This window comes from Suricata suricatta, chromosome 1 (genome assembly GCF_006229205.1).
Source record: "Suricata suricatta isolate VVHF042 chromosome 1, meerkat_22Aug2017_6uvM2_HiC, whole genome shotgun sequence".
Lineage (NCBI taxonomy): Eukaryota > Metazoa > Chordata > Mammalia > Carnivora > Herpestidae > Suricata > Suricata suricatta.
Window position 1 is genome coordinate 110385650 of NC_043700.1, and position 21624 is coordinate 110407273.

At 37.3% G+C, this 21624-nt stretch overlaps 1 protein-coding gene and 1 long non-coding RNA gene across 4 annotated transcripts in view; one reads left to right on the forward strand and one right to left on the reverse strand.

Moving 5' to 3' along the window:
* Positions 1-556: 556 nt before the first annotated feature.
* Positions 557-21624, reverse strand: part of ARHGEF38 (Rho guanine nucleotide exchange factor 38) — a 121662-nt gene continuing 100594 nt past the window's right edge. Inside the window, exons 8-14 of the mRNA XM_029942458.1 lie at positions 20850-20954; positions 18978-19100; positions 15189-15500; positions 11702-11845; positions 10705-10903; positions 10294-10553; positions 557-1029 (exon numbers count right to left, since the gene is read on the reverse strand). Coding sequence (XP_029798318.1) covers positions 844-1029; positions 10294-10553; positions 10705-10903; positions 11702-11845; positions 15189-15500; positions 18978-19100; positions 20850-20954 — 1329 coding nt within the window. The 3' untranslated portion in view covers positions 557-843. The remainder of the gene's footprint in view (positions 1030-10293; positions 10554-10704; positions 10904-11701; positions 11846-15188; positions 15501-18977; positions 19101-20849; positions 20955-21624) is intronic.
* LOC115294527 lies at positions 4520-21309 on the forward strand. 3 transcript variants are annotated; one of them, XR_003909941.1, is made up of 6 exons: positions 4520-4607; positions 5574-5733; positions 7269-7347; positions 19052-19144; positions 20432-20652; positions 20941-21309. It is a non-coding gene; the product is annotated as an uncharacterized LOC115294527 (long non-coding RNA). The 3 variants fall into 3 exon arrangements; XR_003909933.1 differs by lacking the exon at positions 7269-7347; XR_003909936.1 differs by lacking the exon at positions 7269-7347 and having other exon boundaries at positions 20465-20652.

Genomic DNA, 21624 nt, shown 5'->3' on the forward strand with positions numbered 1-21624 from the left:
TGCATCACTAAGTGCTTTGCGGATAGCAGATGTGTATGCTCCTGGAGGGTTTGTCCAGCACAGTGGTTAGGAGCGTGGATCCCAGCACCAGACCTAGGTTTGAGACTCAGCCCTTACTAGCCATGTAACTTGGGCTAAATTACTTCATCTCTGTGGGCCACAGTTTTTTCATAATGTGAGTGTCAAATAAGTCACAACATATAAAGCATTTAGAACAATTTTTGGCATGTAGTATGCATTCAGTAAATGTTAGATATAATGTCATTCAGGGTTTTTTTTTCCACTTAAAACTTGAAGCGATGTTCCACATCAAAGATTTCTAGCTGGCTGTTAATTCCTATTATGTATATTAAGTACACTCCCTGGTTTATGCATAAATGTGTGTAATCGATATCATGTAGTTTACACATATCTTTATAAACCACATAATGAATATAATTACGTGTGTGAGTGTATATGTGCACACATACACAAAAGAGAGAATAAGAGAAAAAGAAAAAAACAAGGCAAAATACAGAATATAATAAATTGAAAAAATCTTATCCTTAGATCCAGCCTTTCATGGTGATAAAGAATACTTATCAAAGATCTCCATTTTTAAGTAGTTGGGAGCTGGAGCGGGAGATGTTTGTTTTGCTGTTTGTGTTTAAGTGTTTCCCTCAACATGTATTCTTCAGAATGCATTTTGAAATATTTTGTTAGGAAGCAGTCTTCCTTAAAGCTTGAGACAGTATCAGTTCATGTAGTTTGGAGGTTTCTCAATTTCTAGGCCAACATTTTGTAGGTTTTATGAGGTAGTCCATTAATAACCTGCCAGAAAACAAAAGTTGAGGGCTTCTTTTCTTAAGCATAAGTCATCTTCCCAAGGTAGTTAGCCGGCACATATCCTTTCTGCCCTTGAGCTTCAACCAACCACCACTCTTTATTGCCACTTAGGTCACAAAATCTAAGTATGTGAACTCTTTGGTATTCCTGAAGGCTGAGTTCATATTCACTTCGTGCTTGAAAAGCATGAACTGCATAGAAAACCTAGACAAAGGAGGATATGACATTATTGGAAGCAGAACAGAAATATTTAGACTAACATTATAAAGATTTCCAAGCTTTTAGAAAGAATGCTGCTTTTTTTTTTTCAAAGTCACATTCCCCAATTCCTTCTGTTGGATTTATTTTGCTAAATCTTGGCCCAGATGAGAACAGTTCAATAGGCATTCTTATTCTGTTGAGAGGAGTCTAGACTGTCCATGCTTGAAGGCAATTTGCCAGCTTATATTAAACAACTGTTTTATTTATTTTTATTTTTTTTAAGTAGGCTCCACATGCAACATAGAACTTGAACTCATGACCCCGAGATCAGAGTTGCCTGCTCTTCTAACTGAGCCAGGCAGGGGCCCCTAAAAGATTTTTTTAATGTTGCTTCTTTTTTTATTCAGTAATAGCTCTAAGAATCTCTTCTACAGAAATATAGACATTAGCAGAGATTTTTTTGTAATAATATTACTGCAATACCGATTTGTAAGGTGAAAAATGAGAGGGAAATGGTAGTAACACTGAATGTCCAGTAAGAGGAGAATAGTTAAGCCTGTTCTGTACCTTCACACTAAGGAAATTCAGTCATTAAAAATGCTGTTTTCTGAGACTAATAGCATGGAGCAAATGCTTATGATGAAATAGTAAGCCAAAAGAAGAAAAAAGGTGTATCAGTTGTACAAAACAAGTCTAAAACTTTTAGTTTTTTTGAATGGTGGAATTAGAGGTGATTTTCATGTTTACTTGTTTCATTTTCTAAGCCTTTATAAGGACAATGCATTAAATTTATAATTTTTAATCAATTTTAAGTGGCCAAAAATATTATTAAAACATATTTCAGTCAGAAGAATTTTTCTCTAACTTTAGGGCATCTGGGTGGCTCAGTCGGTTAAGCATCTGACTCTTGGTTTTCACTCAGGTCATAATCTCATGGTTTGTGAGTTTGAGCTCCATGTTAGGCTCTGTCCTGACAGAGCAGAGCCTGTTTGGGATTCTGTCTCTCTCTGCCCCTCCCCCACTTTCTCTCTATAAAAATAAACATTAAAATTTTTTTTCTCTAACCTCAAAAGAATACTTCAGAATTATTAGATGCATAGAGAAGCCCCTATGTGTTTAGTACTTCTTCCGCTAAAATCATAAGATTGATAACAGAAATGTTTAGTTACATCATAAAATTAAGCAATTGACTAACATTATTTATTCATTCAATCAAAATTTATTAAGTACCTAACAAGTGCCTGATATTATCAGGGAATTTACAACCCAGCTAGGGAAAAATGTGCCCTCATAAGGTACATACCAAACAAAAAACACCCTAAACACATGAGAGATATATCAACTAATTGTGAGCTGCTTTTTGAAAGAGGTAACCTTCTTTAGGTGACAAAGTCGATAAAGGGGGAGGATATGTCATATTTCAAAGTACAGAGAATATATGAAAACAATATATGAGAAAGTCAAGCAGATTAACTTCTCAAAATTGAGGGCCAATGTCAAAATGATAAAAAATAAGATGACTTCATTGAGCAGGAAAAGAGACTAGGGAATGTAGGGAGGGGACTATATAGTTAGCAGCATAAGTTATTCTTGTAGATGTGAACTGATACTTCACTTGTGATGAAATTTGGTATCATTGGTTTTATATCATCTCAACAACTCTAGCATTAGCTCCACTTCAAAGAGAGGAGCATGTATGGAGCACTTGGTTGGCTTAGCCAGTAGAGCTTGTGACTCTTGATCTCGAGGTTGTGAGTTGAAGCCCCAGCTTGGGTGTAAAGCTTACTTAAAAAAGAGAGAGAAAGAGAAGAACATTTAAACTTTTCAACCTTTTCTCTACTGACCACATCATGGTACTCAGTAGGAATTCAAATATATGTTAATTTGACTTAAAGTTGAGCTGAAAGGCTTGGATATTCTACAAGAACACACAGGAGATCACCTTGCATCATAGAAGATACAAGACAGATTGTTGGGCATGGATTATTTTGTAATTTAAAAATTAAAAAAGCAAAAGGGAAGATGCTATAAATTCTGGAACAATAGAGTGGCAGCAATAATCGCCATTCTTTCTAGTGCTCGTGAGAGTTTTACATGTCCAATATGCTTCATCCTCAACAACACTGGGAGTTGTGACTTGGAGAAGTAACGTATTAGTCATAGAGTTAGTCGGTGCTGCTCGGACTGTATCTTCTAACTCCAATTCCCATGCTTGTCCATTTCTCATACTATTTTAGGAATCAAACTCTTGTTCTCGGAAGGATGTGCAGAGTATATTCTTCTGGAAAGAGATTAAGGTCTCTAATAGGTTGCTGCTGCTGTTTTTGCTGTTGATTAGGAAATGAAGATATTGATTAGCTTCACAAGAGAAGAGTGGAGGATTTGGTGGGCAAAAGCTTGGAGGAATCTGATGCACCATAATACAGTTTCTGAAATTATCTGTAAGAGCCTGTGTTAGCAGTTACTAGCCAACTTTTATAATTTTTACTTGTTCCCTTAGTAAAACATATATGCTTTACCAATGCAGCTACAGATTGGCTAGCAGGCTGAATTACCTCCTAGCATGGGATTCCTAAATAGTTGTGGTGGTTTTTCACTTTGGCACATGTTCTCTCAAAGGGAGTATAAAACCTTCCACCTAGATCTATTTAGTATGACATTACAGCAGAGCTTGTATTTTATACACTAAATATAGATTTTCATGAAATCCATACTGCAAATTTAAAGTTACAAAGTTGTATACTTTAAGTGATCATGGTCCAGAATTAGTTTAGGATAAGTATATTTCAGTTGTATATGTTTATGCCTCCTCTGGAACTAAGTCCACTTTTAAAGAGAAAGCAGTTGATAACATTAAGTTATCAGCCTGATTTAGATAAAAGCTGAGGAATTTCTCATTTTTTGGAATATTTTAGTTGTTCCAAACTAATAACTTTCTAACCTGCAATGTTAACATGTGGTCCAGATGCATTAATTACCATTTTATTAATTTAATACATAGTCATCTCATCCTTCTCTCTTTTTCCTCAGCATTTATTAAAATACAGTTTATTGGTTGCTTCTTTGTGCTCTGTAAAGCTCTGGCTCACTTTATGTGTACTCTTCTATGAATACAACCCAGTTCTTTACGGCATTTACTTTTTTTAAATAACACTTTGTACCATATTATTAACTCATACCCAATTTATTATCCACTGTTTACTTACCACCAGATCCCTCCCTGTAGGAGCATTGCTAGTTAGGCACTCCCTATCCGGTATTTGTGCATTTCATTATTCCTCCCTTAGTGGCCACATTAGCTGTCTCCACTGAATCTCTTATTGATTTCATCCCAGGTCTTCAATTAACAACAACAACAACAACAATAATATATTTTAATCTTCCTTTCCAAAACTAAAAAGCTATAAAATCAGTATTTACAGTATTATATGTAGTTCAAGAAGCCAAGAAAGTTATACTGCATGAAAAATGCTCTTTTCTTCTCTTCTTCCCTCCAGGAACAAGCTTTCACATTCTTCAGTGAACAATTATATACTGTTATTATGCAAGCAATTTTTATAAAGAAATCATTTTAAAGAAAGGTAAGAAAGAATCACCTAACTGCTATTAATATCCTGTATTTCTTCCCTTCCTTCCTTCTTTCCTTCCTTCTGTCTTTCCTTCCTTCCTCCCCTCATTCCTTCTCTTCTTCCTTCCTTGTCTTTCTGCTACCTACCTGAAGTAACAATAAACATGGAATTGTAGTATACATAATTATTGCAATCTGCTTTTTACTTTAAAATATATTTGAAAAAATACTTATAAAATATATTTGAAAATCTTTATTTCAATAAATAGCTCTCTAATGCCTCATTTTAATGACTACTTATATACATTATGTTACAGCTTGCTGGCTGATTTTGAAATACTTTCTAAACAATGACATTCTACACATGTAGGATTATCATCAAAAGTAGTTGAAACATGTAAAGATAAAGGCCCAGCTAGTGAATTAGGATTAGCGGCAAAACAACTAACTTTTCCTAAGTTCCTAATTCAAAAATTATGTTCTCAGTATTATTTATGTGAATAAAAGGAAACTGCACCGATTCTCAGACATTGAACATCCCTCTAAAACTGGGTTTAGCCATTATCGAACCTGGTCCACTTTGAGAAGTGCTGAAGATTGCATCACATCAGTCCTATACCTCGCTTACCAGGCAAGGCGTCTTAGATATTGTGATAGGCAGAATTCTAAAATGGACTCCTCCCGTTGAACATGTCTTGCATGATAAGTTCCCTGATACACTGACTCTGAGTTGGTCAAAGACTATCCTGAGTGCACCTGATGTAAACAAGTGAGCCTTTTGAGAGAGAGAGTTCAGACCATTTCTGAAGGGAGAAATTTAAACCAGAGAGGTGCTCGTCTGCTGGCCTTGAAGCAGCAGCCATGCTGCAAACTGCCTACAGACGCAGCCACACGGCAAGGGTCTGAGAACAGCCTCCAGCTGTTGAGAGTGGTCCTTGGCTGGTGGCCAGCAGGAAAATGGAGGCCTCATTCCTACCAGGATGAAGAGCCGAGTTTTGCCAATAACCACAGCTTGGAAGAGAACTTCCAGTTTCAGAGAGGAACACAGCCCAGCAGCCATCTGGACTGCAGCTATGTGACATGCTAAGCAGAGCATGGACTTCTGCTACACTGTGCCTGGACTTCTGACCATGGAAATGGTGAGATAATCCATTTATGCTGTTTTAAGTCGGTTTGTGATAATTTGTTGTGCATCATACAAAAGTAAGTCAATCATGACATTACTATTTGACAGGCAAGAGGGCAGAATACATTAGGATCAGAAGCCATATTTGTTTGACTGCTTTTGTGACATTTTTTGATATAGCATAAAGTAGTGAGTCAAGAAATTAAAGATTAAGTCCATCAGTATAAATCAGTACTGCCAGGTTGTGAATATCCATTAACTCCTCCCCATTATTCTTACAGAGTCTCTAGATCACAATTTAGGGAGCTTCTAAAACATTCAGAGAAAGTCCATGCTTTCTGTGTGGGATGTGCATGGAGGAATCTGAATGGATTGGTTCTTAGGCCCCAATAAGGACAGTGACCCTATCTTCCAATTAATACTGGTCACAGTTATCTCACCCAGCGGGCACTCTCATTCATTAACAGAAATGGCCTATAATAGATAAGTTATATTTTCACCTTACCCATAAAACTTCTGATCCACTAGAACCATTCTAGAAAATGTGGGAGGGTCTTAATCCAACAATCTTTTTTATTGAGTGGCTGGGAAAATGCATAAGCAAGTTAAGTCTCTTGAGCAGTGGTTTCTAACCTTTTAAATAGAATTTCCCTTTGAAAATATGTTGAAAGCTATGGATTTCTTTTACTATACTTAGTTATGCTCATAAGCACAAAATTTCCAACATATTTGAGGTGATTTATAAACCCTTCCAAAGTCCATTCATATGGACTTTTATTATTGGAGTCCACATTAAAAACTTATCTTGAGTATAAACATTGCAGAGCCACTAGCCTGAAGTCAGTCTGAATGTGTCTATTTATGACTATTTAGGACCCCAGTGATGCCTCCTGAATATCAGGCAGAGGTCAAGGCTCCCCCTCTACCTGTCCTTGTCAGGGTCCACTGGAGCCATCAATAAGAGTTGATTAGCCTACAGCACCAATGGGAATATGCTATTTCAATTCTGGAAGAAAGAAAAAAAAAAGTGTTACCCTCACAATAGGAAAGGATAGAGAATGAAATGGTGAGTCAAAGTATCATCCAGTTAAACCAAAACAAGTTTCAATTGATGTTCCTGATGATTAAATAAAATCAAGAACATAAGTCTAAATAGCTGCACAGAAAATTGCTTTGCAGGGCACCTCAGATGTGCAATGTGAAAAAAAGACACAATCAATTCCCACTTTTCAGTCACCTTCTAGGGACCTCTAGAATGCATTATTCTCATAGACTGTCACACCACAAATGAGGAGGTTAAACATTCTCTACGCTTTCGAAGAGTCAACAAAATGAAGATATCAGCTCTCTGGTAAGGATTAGGAAGATCATACAAGGTTTTCCTTCTGTTGCTGAGGGCTAAACAGTGGTTCATGACTAAAAAGTTCTAAGAACTACTAGCCTATGTACTTCTATTGACTAGAAATAAGACATTAAGAGAAATATTCCTATGTCGTCTTTTCTTCTCTTGCTTGTGCTAGGGTTTCTAACACGTTCATTGTCTTTAAGCCATAGTAAATTTGCTGGGACAGACTTTGCCTTACATGGGAGAGGCCTGCAATTTGGGCTGAATTATTTTAACACAGAGGTAAGTATTCAGGGATCCTATGTGGCCACTGATCCAAGCTGCATTTGCTAATCCAGTTTTGTTAGGAAGAATACTTGAGACCCTGACACCACGGTCTATTTTGAATTGGTTGCAAACTCAGAGGAAAAGGAGGACAAATTGTACTCTATGAAGAAATACTATCCATATATTTTGTTTTGAGTAAGAAGAAATTATCTCATTTTTTCCTCTCTCTTGGTAATGGAAATTTCTAATGGACCTAATTCACAGGAAGCATATTGATAGGATTACTCAAAGGGAATTACTGAGCAGTAGCAGCTATTAGGAACTAGACTACAAATCCCATGTGGAAAGAGCCTAAGTGAGGTGCTTACTCCAAAAGCCCCTGTAAAAGCCAATAAGAAGTAGAGCTCAACATTAAGCCAGCTTTAGGGTGTCTTAGCAAATTTGGTCCTCAAATTTCTGTCCTTCTAGGTTATTGGGATAAGTTAAAGTCCTGTAGGACATTTAATGATGACTATAGATTGCACTGATAAAATGTCTTTAAGCTATTGGTATTACAACATAATTTTGTTTTTTAGAAACTTTGAATAAACTAAGAGAATGAGCAAGTAGTAGAAAAACAGTGTTTTGAAACTTCAAGAAGAGTGATAGAAACATATAGTAATGTCTAGATGAGGTAAGAATCAGTTATGCCTGGGAGAAATTATTTGCAAATTATATCTGATAAATAACTTGCATCCAAAGCATATAAAGAACTCTTACAATTGGATAATAAGAAGGAAAATGACCCATTTATTTAAATAGGGCATATATTTAAGTAGACATTTCACCAGAGAAAATACAGGAATGGCCAATACGTACATGAAAGATACTCAACAGCATTAGTCAAATGCAAATTAAAACCACAGTGAGATACACTTCACACCCACTGGAGTGGCTATCATAATAATTTTGAAAAGGCAGTAACGTGAGGATGTGGAAAAGCTTCAGTTCACAGTCCCACGCACTGCCAGCGGGTATGTAAAATGGTGCAGCTACTTTGAAAACCAGTCTGGCAGTTTCTTTTAAAGAGTTAAACATAAAGTCACCACAACAATAAGCAATTCTACTCCCAGGTATCTACTCAAAATAACTGAAATTCTCACAAAGACTTGTACATAAATGTTTATAGCAGCATTATTCATAATAGAAATTACCCAAAATGTCTATCAACTGGTGAATGGATAAGCAAAATATGCTATAGTGGTAGGGTGAAATACTATCAGGTGATAAAAAGCAACAAAGTACATATATATACTGCAACATGGATGAATCTCAGAACATTATGCTAAGTGAAAGAAGCCAGCTGCCAAGTCCCACATGTTGTATGACTCCATTAATATAAAATGTACCAAAAAGTCAAATATATAGAGAAAGAAAGCAAATCAGTCATTTCCTGAGGCTGGGGTGGGAAAAAGAACTAACTGCAAATGAGTCCAAAGGATTTGGGGTGATGAGAATGTGATAGAATTCTATTGGGGTGATAGTTGCACAGCTCTGTAAATATACTCGGTCATTAAATTATAACACTTGAAATAGATGGATTTTATGATGTGTAAATAAGTCCTTAGTAAAGATTTTTTTTAATTAGTCATGAATTGGACAAGAATCAATGTTATCATTGATGAAAGAAACTAAACTGTTTTTGAAGGGCAGTAGGGCAATTGTTTATTAAGACTTTAGATATATATATCTTTTGACTCTCCAATATTCTTAGGAGATTATCCTATGTATAGACTCATGTAAGTGCACAAAGATAGATGAAAAAGAATCCTGCATGAAGTAGTTTGAAATTCTAAAAACTCCCAAATATTCTAAATGCCTATTATTAGAGTCATAATTACATAAATTATGATATACCCACAAAATAAATTACTAGGCAGAAGTTTTTAAGGACCAAGGGAGATATTTAGGTACTGTTGTATGTAAGATACATTGGTAAGTGGGCAAAAAAAAAAATAACCAAAGTATAACCAAATTAGGTAACACACATATGTTACCACTTGTAAAAATATGTGTTTGTACATGCACAGAAAATGTCTGAAAATATAAACCCTAATATTTGTCTCTGAAGAGTAGAGTTGGGGGAGAAGGGAATAAAGACATTTACTTCTAATTTATGTATATCTTTATACCATTTTAACTTTTCACAGATAACATGCACCACCCTTATAAAAACACAAATTTAAATTAATTAATGAAAGGCCACTAAAGAAAAAAGCAAGTAAAAAAAGAGAAGCAGTTAGTTGGACACCACTTGAGGTTTAACAGTTAAATATACTGAAACTTCCTGATGTAGGATAAAGGAGCCCTACATTATAGGTAACTTATAAATTTGCAAAAGAATTATCCCAATAGTCTCTGCTTTGGTGCAGTACAAGAAAAGTAGCTCTTAGAGGTTTCAGGATATGGTATATGGCATTATACGAGAGATTAAAAATGGCCAATTACTAGATAGCTCGATGATGCTACTGCTCTTAGAGGAATCATGGACAATTTTCCACATGCTGCTTATGGCAGCAATCTGTTCAGTACTGAACTGTTTTTCTCTGATGGAGGAATATAAAAAGGCCATCTTTGCTTTACTCCAAGTACATAACAGCAGGGTAGTAATAGTAACAGTTTCTATTTACTGAGTGTCTACTCTGTGCTGGGTACTTTACATATATACATTTTCTCTAGTACTCACATCACGTCTGCAAAATAGGAATTATTGTCCTCTTTCCCTCACTTGAGGGAACAGACTCAGAATTAAATTCCTTGCAGAAACATGCACAACGAGTAAGTGTTCATAGAGCTGGGCTCCTTGCTGTCAAAGCTGACACTCTTCCACTACGGCTTGCAGCAAGACAGAGCCCTGTCAGAGAGAACATCTTTCATGATTCGAATAGCCAAGCAGTTTTACATCAAGGTTCAAATTCTTACCTGTTCATCTACCTCTTGAGAACTGTCAGCATCAGTGCCGTTTGTTTCAAACTTTCCACATGTGCCACTAAGAGATGAGCTGCTCTCACTTACACTACTTTCTGGGGTGCCTGTGACACTGTCACTAGCTGGCCGTGAGGACACAAAGAGGCTGATGTTATCAAAATCGTCATCACAGAACCTGTTCTCAGCATCCGCCTTCTGTACTTTCGCTGGATTGTAGGGTTTTAAGAAGGAGGCATACACATATCCTTTTATAACTGGATGGGAAATAGAAGGAAGAAACAAGGCCATTTGTATACGCTCACCAAACCAAACATTTGTGTTTAGAGAAGCACAGAGTAGCCGCTGGGAAAATCTCAACCTGAAAAGAGGTGGTAGTTCTGTGCATTTTATCCAAATAAAACTTACTTCCTGTGTCAACGAGCCACCTGCTTGTGCTCCCCAGTGGATCTTTCTGTTCCATCACAGCCACCAAGTCCCCTTCCAGAAGATTGATGTCATATTCTTGTGTAGCATTGCACTTCCGCTTCGCTTGGTAGAGTTCTTCTTTATTGTATGTGGACAGAAGTTTGGAGCGGTGAGCATCAGTTTGACGCAGCGCTTCAGGCTGGGAGAAGTAAGGAGAAATTTTGGTTTAGATAGATGTATAATAAAATCCTCACTGAACTGGTAAATATTCCTTCTTTGGAGATTTTTTAAAATGCCATATACAGATTTGGGATGATTTCAACATTGAAGCATTGACCGAGTTATTATTGCAAAGCATCCAGCTGAGTTCTGCAGTGAAAAATTCTCTAGTTAGCACATGAGGGCAGTGTTGCAGAGAGGAAAGAAAATCCAACCGAGCATAAGAAGGCAGAGGTTCTAATCCCTCTTAGATGAAACAATTTTTAATTTTTGTTGTACTTTAGACAACCCCTTGCATGTTAAGCACTTGAAAAATACTATTTAATTAAGTAAATTGTACACGTGCATGTCTTTTTCTGGGAAATAATATTAGTAAATTAGGCAGGAGTCAAAAGGCCTAGACCCTTCCTAGCTCTGCCTCTAGTGATTTTGAAAAAGCCACTTCATCTTCAGAGCCTGGGATTCCTTATCCAGAAAAATGAAGTTGAACTATATGATTTTTCTCTACAAAATTCTATTCATTAATTCAGCAGATATTTATGTCTGTTGTCAGGCACCATTTCAGCAGCTTGGAATACATCATGTACAAAACAGGTAAAAATCTAGGACACTACAGAATTCATAGTATAGAAGGTAGAAATAGACAAGAAATCCTACATATAATAAGTAGGTAAGTTATAGGATATTGAAATGAGATACGCAATATGGAAAATGGTACACTGTGATTTGAACAAGGAAAAGAAGTGATAGTCATTGTCGTGAATCCTACCAAACTCACCAGAATTTGCACAGGCTTCTTCTTTTCAAAACTAAGTTTCCTCTCAATAAAAGTGGCACTGTTGTCCTTTGCAAAATTAAGATTTTGAACCTCTTCTAGTACTCGATTCTGAATTTCAGAGATGCTTGATGCCAGCAGTGGGACCTATAGGTTGAAATGATATGGCATTCTTCTCAGACAACTATTTAACCATATTAGATATTGAATTTAGTAGAGTTGTGACAAACAAAGAAAGTGTAAGATAGCTCCACAGCAAAAGATTAGGGCAATGTCAGAACTTTTATATAAAAATGGTCTAAATAAACTTTTTTTAAAAGTCTAATTTAACTTGCTGTCCCCAGAAACCTCACTAAAACGATAGGGATGGTTTATTTTGTTGTTTTTCTGGTTTTTGGTTTTTTTTTTTTAAGGATCAAGCCTAAATAAAACAACACAAGAGAAATAAAAAGTAACGGAATTTTGGAAGAAGGGTTCAGGAATTAATGGCAGGAGGGTCTTCCAAGGTGGTAGGGTGGGATGGGGGGAAGGAGAAAAAAGCTAAAACAAGAAGTATTGGTTAAGAGCCTGTGGCAAATTCTTTGACATGCCTCTCCTCAAGAGGTAGAGCCCATGTCCTCTCCCCTCAAAAGTGGATGGGTTTTTTTAATTGCCTCCATGAACAGAATGGACATGAACAGAATGACAGAAATGATGGTATCTGACTGTCAAGATTAGGCTAAAAAAGACTGTGCAGTCTCTGCTGGTTTCTCTTGGGACACCCACTCTGGGAGACCCTATCCAACCATGGAAGAAGGCCAGTTTACCATCTGTGGCCACCATATCAAAAGACCATGTTAAGAGATTGTAGCAGGGTGGCGGGGGGGGGGGGGGTATGAGACCCAGTTGTTCTAGATCCCCAGCTGTGTGGGTCTTCTATCATCATGCCATCTCCCACCTCAGATGTGGGCCTGAGGAAGTCTTTGAGATGACTCTAGCCCCAGCTGTTATCAGCCTACAGCCTGACAAGGGTCACTGAGAATGACTGCCTTGAGCCCAGTGAACCTCCAGAACCATGAGAGACAATAGTAACAAATGACTGTTGGTTGTTACATACTGCCATGTTTGGTGTAATTTGTTATGCAGCTAGAGACAACTGGAATCACCCAAATATCCATCCATAGAACAGTTTAATAACAAACCCATACATATTGTATGATTCCATTTTTATGAAATACAGACCAGGCCTAACAGTCTACAGTATATAGGTCAGACAAATGTTGACTTTGAGGGACTGTCACCTAGGAGTGGTCATGAGTGGCTTTCATGGGGAACTGGAAAGGGCTAATGTCTAGATTTCAATGCTGGTTACACAGATGTATATAATTGCAAATATTCATTGAGATGTACACTTCAGACTGATGCACTTCCCTGTATATAAGTTACACCTCAATTTAAAAAGTTTAAGATAAGGAAATGATCAAAGAAATGCAAATCAAAACCATAATGAGATGTCACTTCACACCCATTGGGATGGCTCCAAAACAAAAGACAGATGCATGTAAGCCATGGGAACCTCAGTCATCACTGTGGCGAATGTAAAATAGTGCGGCCACTTGGGAAAGCAGTCTAGCAGTTCTTGAAAAGGTTAAACACAAGAGTTAGCATATGATCCAGCAGTTTTACTCCTAGGTATGGACCTAGAAGAAATGAAAACATGCATCCACTAAGATCTGAATGTTCATAGCAACAGTATTCATAGTTGGCCAAAGGTGGAAATTACCCAAATGTCCATCCTCTGGTGAAGATAAATAAAATGTAGCATATCTATACAATGAAATATTATGTCAATAGAAAGAATTAAGTACTGAAACATGCCACATCATGGGTGAAACTTGAAAACATTATGCTAAGTGAACGAAGCCAGGCACAAAGAACCACATTTTATAGAATTCTAGTTATATGAAATGTCCAGAATAGGTAAATCTATAGAGACAGAAAATAGATTGGTGATTGCCTAGGGCTGGGAGGTCAGGGGGGAAATGTGGATTCACTGCTGAGGACACAGGGTTTATTTTGGGGGTGATGATGATGTTCTAAAATTGTGGTGATGCTGCACAACTCCTGTAAAAATACTATAAACATGGAACCGCATACTTTAAATAGGTGGAATATATGGTATGTGAACCGTAGATCAGTAAAGTTGTTATTGAAAATAGGGGTTGGTTATACACTAGTGTAGAGCTATGCAGTAGACTAGTATGAAGCTTAGACGGGACGAGAGAGCTCTTCATGTGCTGACATGGATGCATGCCCAGAAGGTTAAATTGCAGAATGGTGCTATAATTTCCTAGTTTTATATAGGAAATATATATATATATATATATACATACAAATTTGCACTTGCTTCTAATGGCATGAAGAAACCCTAAATGGATAAACTAGTAAAAGCAGGGGTGCAGATAGGTCATTAGGGGACAGGGGTGACATGTGAGACTGCTTATGCATTTTTATGTAGTTTTTGCTTTTTGAACCATGTAAGTATAGCACCTGTTTATTCACCTTAACTTAATTCAAAGGATAAGCTAAAAGTTAATTAAATACACAGTGAAAAGTAAAGTCAGGACAATTAATTTTCCTCCAAATGTTGTCCATTAAATATCTACCCAGCTGAATAAGAATTAATTGAAAAGAAGGGCAAAGTAACTATGCTGATTTTTTAAAGTTGATATTAAGTTATAAATATCTTTCTTCTTCGTCAGGGAAATAGTCATAAAATCGTATCCTAATGAAAGCTGAATTAAACACACACACACACACACACACACACACACACACACACTCACACCCTAGACTTTTTTTTTCCCATAGAGGAAAACAAAAGTGAAAGCACTGATTTGACAGTTACCCTGTTTTTGTCATTACACTGAGATGGCCTTCTTTTTGGATCCACATCTTAAACAGTCATGGTTAGCATTAAAGAACTGTTGAATCAGAAAAGAATATAAAATAAATATTGATAAGCTTCCACTAAGCATCAAGCAGGTGGAGCTACATTGGCTTCATTGATGAGTGGAACAATGCTAAAAGGTGTTTGGTATTCAGAAAAGAACCTCCAAAAAGAAATATAAGTGTGCAAGTCACCACAAACCTGAACTAGGAAACTTTCCTGTGGAGGAAAGAGAAAGAAATAGAAAGACTACGTGACTGGCTTTGGTTAAAATACAGCCCCCAACCCAGGCACACATGCACCACATACATGCCCACTGTGAACAGGGCCATGTGACATGGCTGTGGTTTCTAATTTTCTTATAATGTTTATCCATTTTTAAGATAAGGAGAGAGAGGGGGACACAAAATCCAAAGCAGAGCTCAAATTCACAAACCGCGAGATCATGACCTAAGCTGAAGTTGGACGCATAACTGACCGAGCCACCCAGGCACCCCTTCTTGGCTATGGTTTCTAGTGGATGTCACAGGCCAGGGTAGCAGGTGCTGGTACTGAGCTTACCGGCGCCACTGTGGAATAAGCCTGCTGAGCCACAAGTGTCAGGTCGCCAAGGACAGTGATGAAGCTACACAGACAGTTCCACAGAATCTTCCGGGCAGCTTGGTTGAACACCTGGAGCTCCTCCACAAGCTGGGCATTGAGGGCCGTGTATTCCTTTTTGGCCAAGTCTGACTCGTCTCCTGCTGCCCGTGGTAAATAGCTGTTGCAGTCCAACAATTTGTCGTAGCGTTTCTGGATGAGCTTCTGAGGCCCGGGAAATAAGGACAGTAGGGCTGACAGAGGCATCAGGACAAGCCTCTGTAAATGGGCCACCTGCCAAAAGAGACAAACAGTCCTGTGACAGAGTAAGCAACAACCAGTACACGTCCTGCACTATCACCAGTAGGCTTACTTCCTCCCTGAAGGAGCACAAAGAGAGGCAGGAAAGTATCAAGCCAGGTTAAGAGAAAATGTGATTTTTTTTTTTGTCAAGCTAAACCTGCTCTCTGACTTAAAAAAGGGACTCTAGACTCTAACATTGAGTGTAAAGAGTGAGCAGGAAGAGGAATACAAAAGTTAAAGCCTGCACACCCAAAATACACTCAACCTGTCCCTTTACAGCCACTAGTCTTGTCATTGGTGTCATCCCCTTCAACTCTTTCCCTTCTCTTTCTTTCTAATCCCAGAGCCAAGCAGAGCTACTCTGGCACATGGGGTGAGAGGCAAACTCTAGTCTTTGACCACTAAGACTGTTCAAATGACTTACCATATCATTTCCTTCCTTTGCTGGCAACGAAAAAAAGGTAGTCTTAGAAGAGACTGTATCCTGTTCCTCTCACATCTGCCTCAATTCCTTGGCTACCTTGGTGACTCATTGGGTAGTGGAATTATATCCCCTGCACAGATAAGTACCTCCTTATTATAGGTATTTTGCTCCCATGATACAAATGACAACAGAGTTATTGCTTTCTCTTTAAATACATTGAAAGACTAGGCTGATGATAGTTTTGTCTCTTGAATTATTACATCTTTAAGTCTGAGTCATTGAAAATAAATTTCATGGGACACTTGGTTGGTTCAGTGGGTTGAGCATCTGACTCTTGATTTTGGCTCAGGTCATCTCACAGTTTGTGAGATCAAGCCCCATGTCGGGCTCTGTGTTGACAACGTGGAGCCTGCTTAAAGTTCTCTCTCTCCCTCTCTCTCTGCCTCTCCCCCTGCACTCGCTCTCTCTCTCTCTCCCTCTCTCTTCTTAAATAACAAATAAATAAACTTAAATAAATAAACTTAAAATAAGAATTAAAAAAAGAAAACGAACTTCATATTACCCTGCAACCCCATACCAGCTCTTGAGCACCTGGAATTTAATTCCTGCCACTTATAACTTTCTTCCCCCTCTCTCTGAAGTGCACATAGTATCCTATCTGCTGACCACCAGCTTTATCCTTTACCATACATGCTTGGGCTACATGATTATGTGATAGCAATTTGGAAGTAGGTTTCTCCTTTGTACCCTGAAAGATGTCCTAGGGAATCAGCATCTGAGCAGCAGCTTTTATTAATTAAACAGCCTCTGGTAACTTTGTCTGAACTCATGGGAAATCTACAAGAGAGGGGAAAGCAATCTCTTACTGGCAATAGCAGTAGACTACACAGATTAAATTTGATGTCTAGCTTATAAGATAATCAATATACACCTGCAGAGTGTTTTTAATGAGTCCTTTGACTAAGTGAAGAATCTGTTACTGTTCTTGGATAAATTACTATATTTGTAGCTGACTGGTTTCTGCAGATAATATAATTACAATATCACAGCATAATTACTATATATATATATCCTGTGGCCCATAGACATAAACTGATTCACTTAGACGTAGGAATTATGGTTGGAACAAATAAGAATCAGATTTTCTTTTAATATTTTGTCCTATATAAAACATGTAGATAAGTATTATTCAGGGTTAGATAAGGTTAGATAAAAACACTGCTATGCCTTTAGATAGATTTTTGACCTCTTATTAATATTTGATTTTTTTAAAGTTTACTTCTTTCATAAGTTAAAAGGTTACTTTTATATTGATCTCTCTGATGATTAGTTTAGCCTAATTTATCATCTTGCAGTCTCATGCAAGGTGGAGAAGAACATTGCTCTTCTATCAAATTCTGGGCATGTTGTTGAGGGAGAAGCTGTAGGCCCTGCTCTGACATGGGGCTCAACAAATACTAATCGACTTAATACACTGGAATTAAGAGCAAACCCTTATGAACTTTTCTAAAATGTATTCTCTGTACTTAAGCCCAGAAACTTATAAAGAACTAGCCACAATTTTTCCATTTTACATCTGTCAGAAAAACTTCTCTCTTACTCTTATTTATCAAATCAATTGAATTAAAAAAATTTTTTTTCAATGTTTATTTTAGTTTTGAGAGAGAGAGAAAAAAGAGAGAGCGAGAGAGAGAATGTGAGCAGGTAAGGGGCAGAAGGAGAGGGAGACACAGAATCTGAAGCTGTCAGCACAGAGCCCAAGGCAGGGCTCGAACTCAGGAACAGCGAGATAATGACCTAGGTCGAAATCAGACGCTTAACCAACTGAGCCACGCAGGCACCCCACATTGACTGTCTGAATTCACATGGGATCCTGATTTTCCATTCCCCAGAGCCAGGAAAGCAATATGCTTCTGAGTGTTTTGTCCTGGGGGTGGGGCTGCATCACCTCCTAGAACCGGGATATATGTGGGAGTATCCACTGGACGCCATGAGGACATCGCTGAGATCGAGAGCCGGCTGCACCAGAAATGCTAAACATCCCCCAACACGAGGGCCTCAGTGAAGAACTGTGTGACCCTAAATGCCAATAATGCCAAAATAAAATTCCACTTTCAACGACCTTCAAGATGACAAAGGAATCTATTATAGCTTCTGTATAATACTTGACATGCTACTATTTTCTATTAATACCTATGGAACAAAAAATACTAAATTAAAATTAGTATTATTCAGACTAATTTACCAGACAAATATTTTCATGGCCCTAGCTTTTTTTTTATGATTCTCAAGCTATGTTTTATAATTCTGTATATTTTGTAGAACCCATAGAAAGCACATATTTTACTGCAGGTCAGAAGATGTGTGACTCGTAGATAAAAGCCCTTTTTCAATAACAAGGCTTTACTTTACAATATATATTGTGTAAATAAAAGTCACATCTTCAGAGGGAATCTTTCCTCTTCCTGAAAGGACTCTGGACTTTTCCAGAGACTCCTTTAAGAAAAATCACAGCTTTCTGAGATGTCTGGGTGGCTCATTAGTTAAGTGTCAGAGTCTTTATTTCGGCTCTGGCCATTTATCACAGTTCGTGAGTTCAAGCCCCACTTCAGGCTCTGCAGTGACAGTGCAGAACCTGCTTGGTATTCCCTGTCTCCCTCTCTCTCTGCCCCTCCCCTATTCACTCTAAACAAACAAACAAACAAATAAAACATTAAAAAAAAAGAAAACCACAGCGTTCCAACTTAAAAAATTTGTGATCTATCACATGCAGACTTAAACTAAATGTTGGTTTTCAAATCTACATAGACTATTCTTTGAAACACAGTCTGGGACCCTCTTAAATTTTGATTATAGTAAAAGTTTCACTAATCCACTTTAAAATAGTTAATAATAATAACAATACCCTCCTATTTAAATCTATTAATTTTGGGACATTAGTGTTTGTTTTAGTGCACATTTTTTCTAACTCTAGCAAAACAAATAAAAAGCAACTTTTCTTTTAACCCTACTTTCTAATTTATCTGTGAATATAAATAACTTACGAAGTCCCCACAGTGATTTAGGGCATTATTCAGGGTCTCTGAATCGCTCCTCTCCTCCTTATCTTTGTTGCCAGAGATCTCCTGGAGCTCCATTGCACTCTGCAGCGCTAAGGGCGTGGCATCCTGGAACCCAAGAACAAAGTCACAAAATGGGCAAAGTTCTGAAGGTCAGTACATTTAAATGTGGCCCAAGTGTGCCCTTCATCATCATAACCCTCCATTACCACTGAGGGATAAATAGAAAAAAGGAAAGAAAAATTTCACGGGTACTCTGTACAATGAGACTACTTATAACAATCTATGTTTTTACTTTTCCTCTGTCACTTTCTCATACTGCTCTGTATGACACCTCTTTCTTAAGTGGACTCCATCTTAAGTTCCCTCATTGGCCATTGTTCAGCATTCAGTTCTTTCAGATCTCTTATTTTAGAAATTACCTCTCCTTGATTTATATCTTCAGCTTTCTTTAGAGAATGTAATGCTGTCTTTAAAAGAAGATGCTCATGTTTTGGTTGAATCAGTTAGTGGAAACAGAAGACTTCCCATAGATGTTCCCAAGATACATTTACTTCATGAAATGTAGAAGAAGAACAGGTTCCTAGTGCTCTCTGGTTGTTATAATTAAGTTTTGGTTTCCTTTTCACATAAAGCAGAGCTTTAGGAAGAGATTAGTAAAACTGATTGTAAAATCAGGCTTTGTGTCAGTTCATAAATGAGAAAAGATTGTGGCTCATTGGTTACTTAACACAGAATCTTGTCTCCAAATCATAATGCCTGTTAACATAATCCTCTGTTGGTATGATAATTTATCGATACATGCAAACACCTGCTTCCAAAAATAGATATCCAAGATAAAAACTTGAAAATGGAAAGGGGGTCATTTGTTAACTGAGTTACATGTAATTCTACTAGCTGTCTATGTCTCAAAGTCATGACCATTATCAAGATGTTGAGGACACTATGTCTTCTTTATGAGATCAATTCTTTCTCTACTGAATATAATTATCCTGCACTTCAATGGGTTTGGTTAAGTCAGTGATTCTCAACAAGGGCAGGAAAACCTCCTGAGGGACTGGAAATTTGAGGAGGTGTTTTTGTCTTCTACTCTGGTTGTGTGGGAGCATTTGCATATTGCAATTCTTATATTTTGCTAGAGTTTATTTTCTTTTACATAAACTACCAACCTCGGGTTGAATTACCTGTGAATTTCATTTAGAACAGTAAAGGGGGCATTATGAAACATTGGTTATAAAATAAATAGAGGTGCTGAGTTCATCCAGAGTTGTGTGATCACATGTCCTTTTTGATGTTGGCTTCTCTGAGGGTTACAGCTAAATTTGAGACCCATTTGAGGGTTTCTCTGGTTTTTATATGGTCTTTATGTTATGTACTTTTGCTCTATAACTTCTCTAATTTCATTTTATGCCCCCCTTTGATTTTCATTTTTTTTTCAGTCCTACTTTTAAGTTTGCAAATATGTGTTTTAGGTACTAGAAAGGAATGTGTTAGTATAATCCAACAAATAAAGAAAATTTCTACCAAATCCATTTTGCATTAATGGATTCATCTCAGTTGTAAGGAGAGCATGCTGATGGTCCAGTGCCACGTGGTCTAGCATCCTGTGAGCAAATGTCCCACAACATGGCAATTTCGACTGGGAAAAGAAATGGGGCAGGTAAGGGAACAAAGAGCAAAATCTAAATCTTTCTACTGGCTGCCCTCACCTGCAGTTGGCAGCCTTCCAAATTTGAATTGACAATGAATTTTGTCATATAAATTTTATCATATAAATAATAGTCACATTTATTCTTTGTAATAACCATGGACATCAAGACCTTGTAGAAACTTCGAAAACAGTCGCGTCTCACCTACCTGTATGTGTTGAAGACAGAGTGAAATGTTCTTCACACACTGCCTCACTGTCTTTTCTAAAGATCTAAATAGTTTTTCTTCTCTATTAAAGGTATCGTCTTTCACCTACAATAGAGATGAAATTATTTTTATAACTCAAACATGCCTGGTGTTTTGAAAAAATATCACGGACTGTTACCGTAGCACGTGATAAAAAACCTCCTTGCTGAGATGAAAACCATTTCCGTCGTGCTGACTGTCCCAGCACACAGCGCGACCCACGTTCAATCAGTGGAGCAAAGTCACATGGCGGAGGCTAACCTGCTCTCAGCTTTCACATAGCTTCATCTATGCGATGGTAGCTGTAGGCGGTAAAACTTTTCTCTGCAGTTTTTAATGGTATATATTATGTATGTACTCTTAAATTATGCTACATTTGTGTGTTTGTAAAATAATTAATAAAGTAAAAATTAAAAAGAAACTAAAATTGTGATCTATTAACTGAAATGTATTGTTTTTGTGGATATGACGCATCCCAGTTGATTTCACAGTGGTTACTTAGAAAATATGCTTAGCTTGTTGGCTAAAGGAATGCAGTAATTCTTTACCAACTCAGATTTGAAAAATTGAATCGATTCTTAGCAAAAATAGCCCTTCTGTTAGGAAAACTCAGCAGAGTTAAGATAGTGGTCACATGTGTTCAGTTATTTTTTTGTTATCTTATTTTATTGATAATACCATAGTTGTTGTTATTAATGGTGAGAAGCATTTCTTGGCTATTAAAATGGCAACAAGA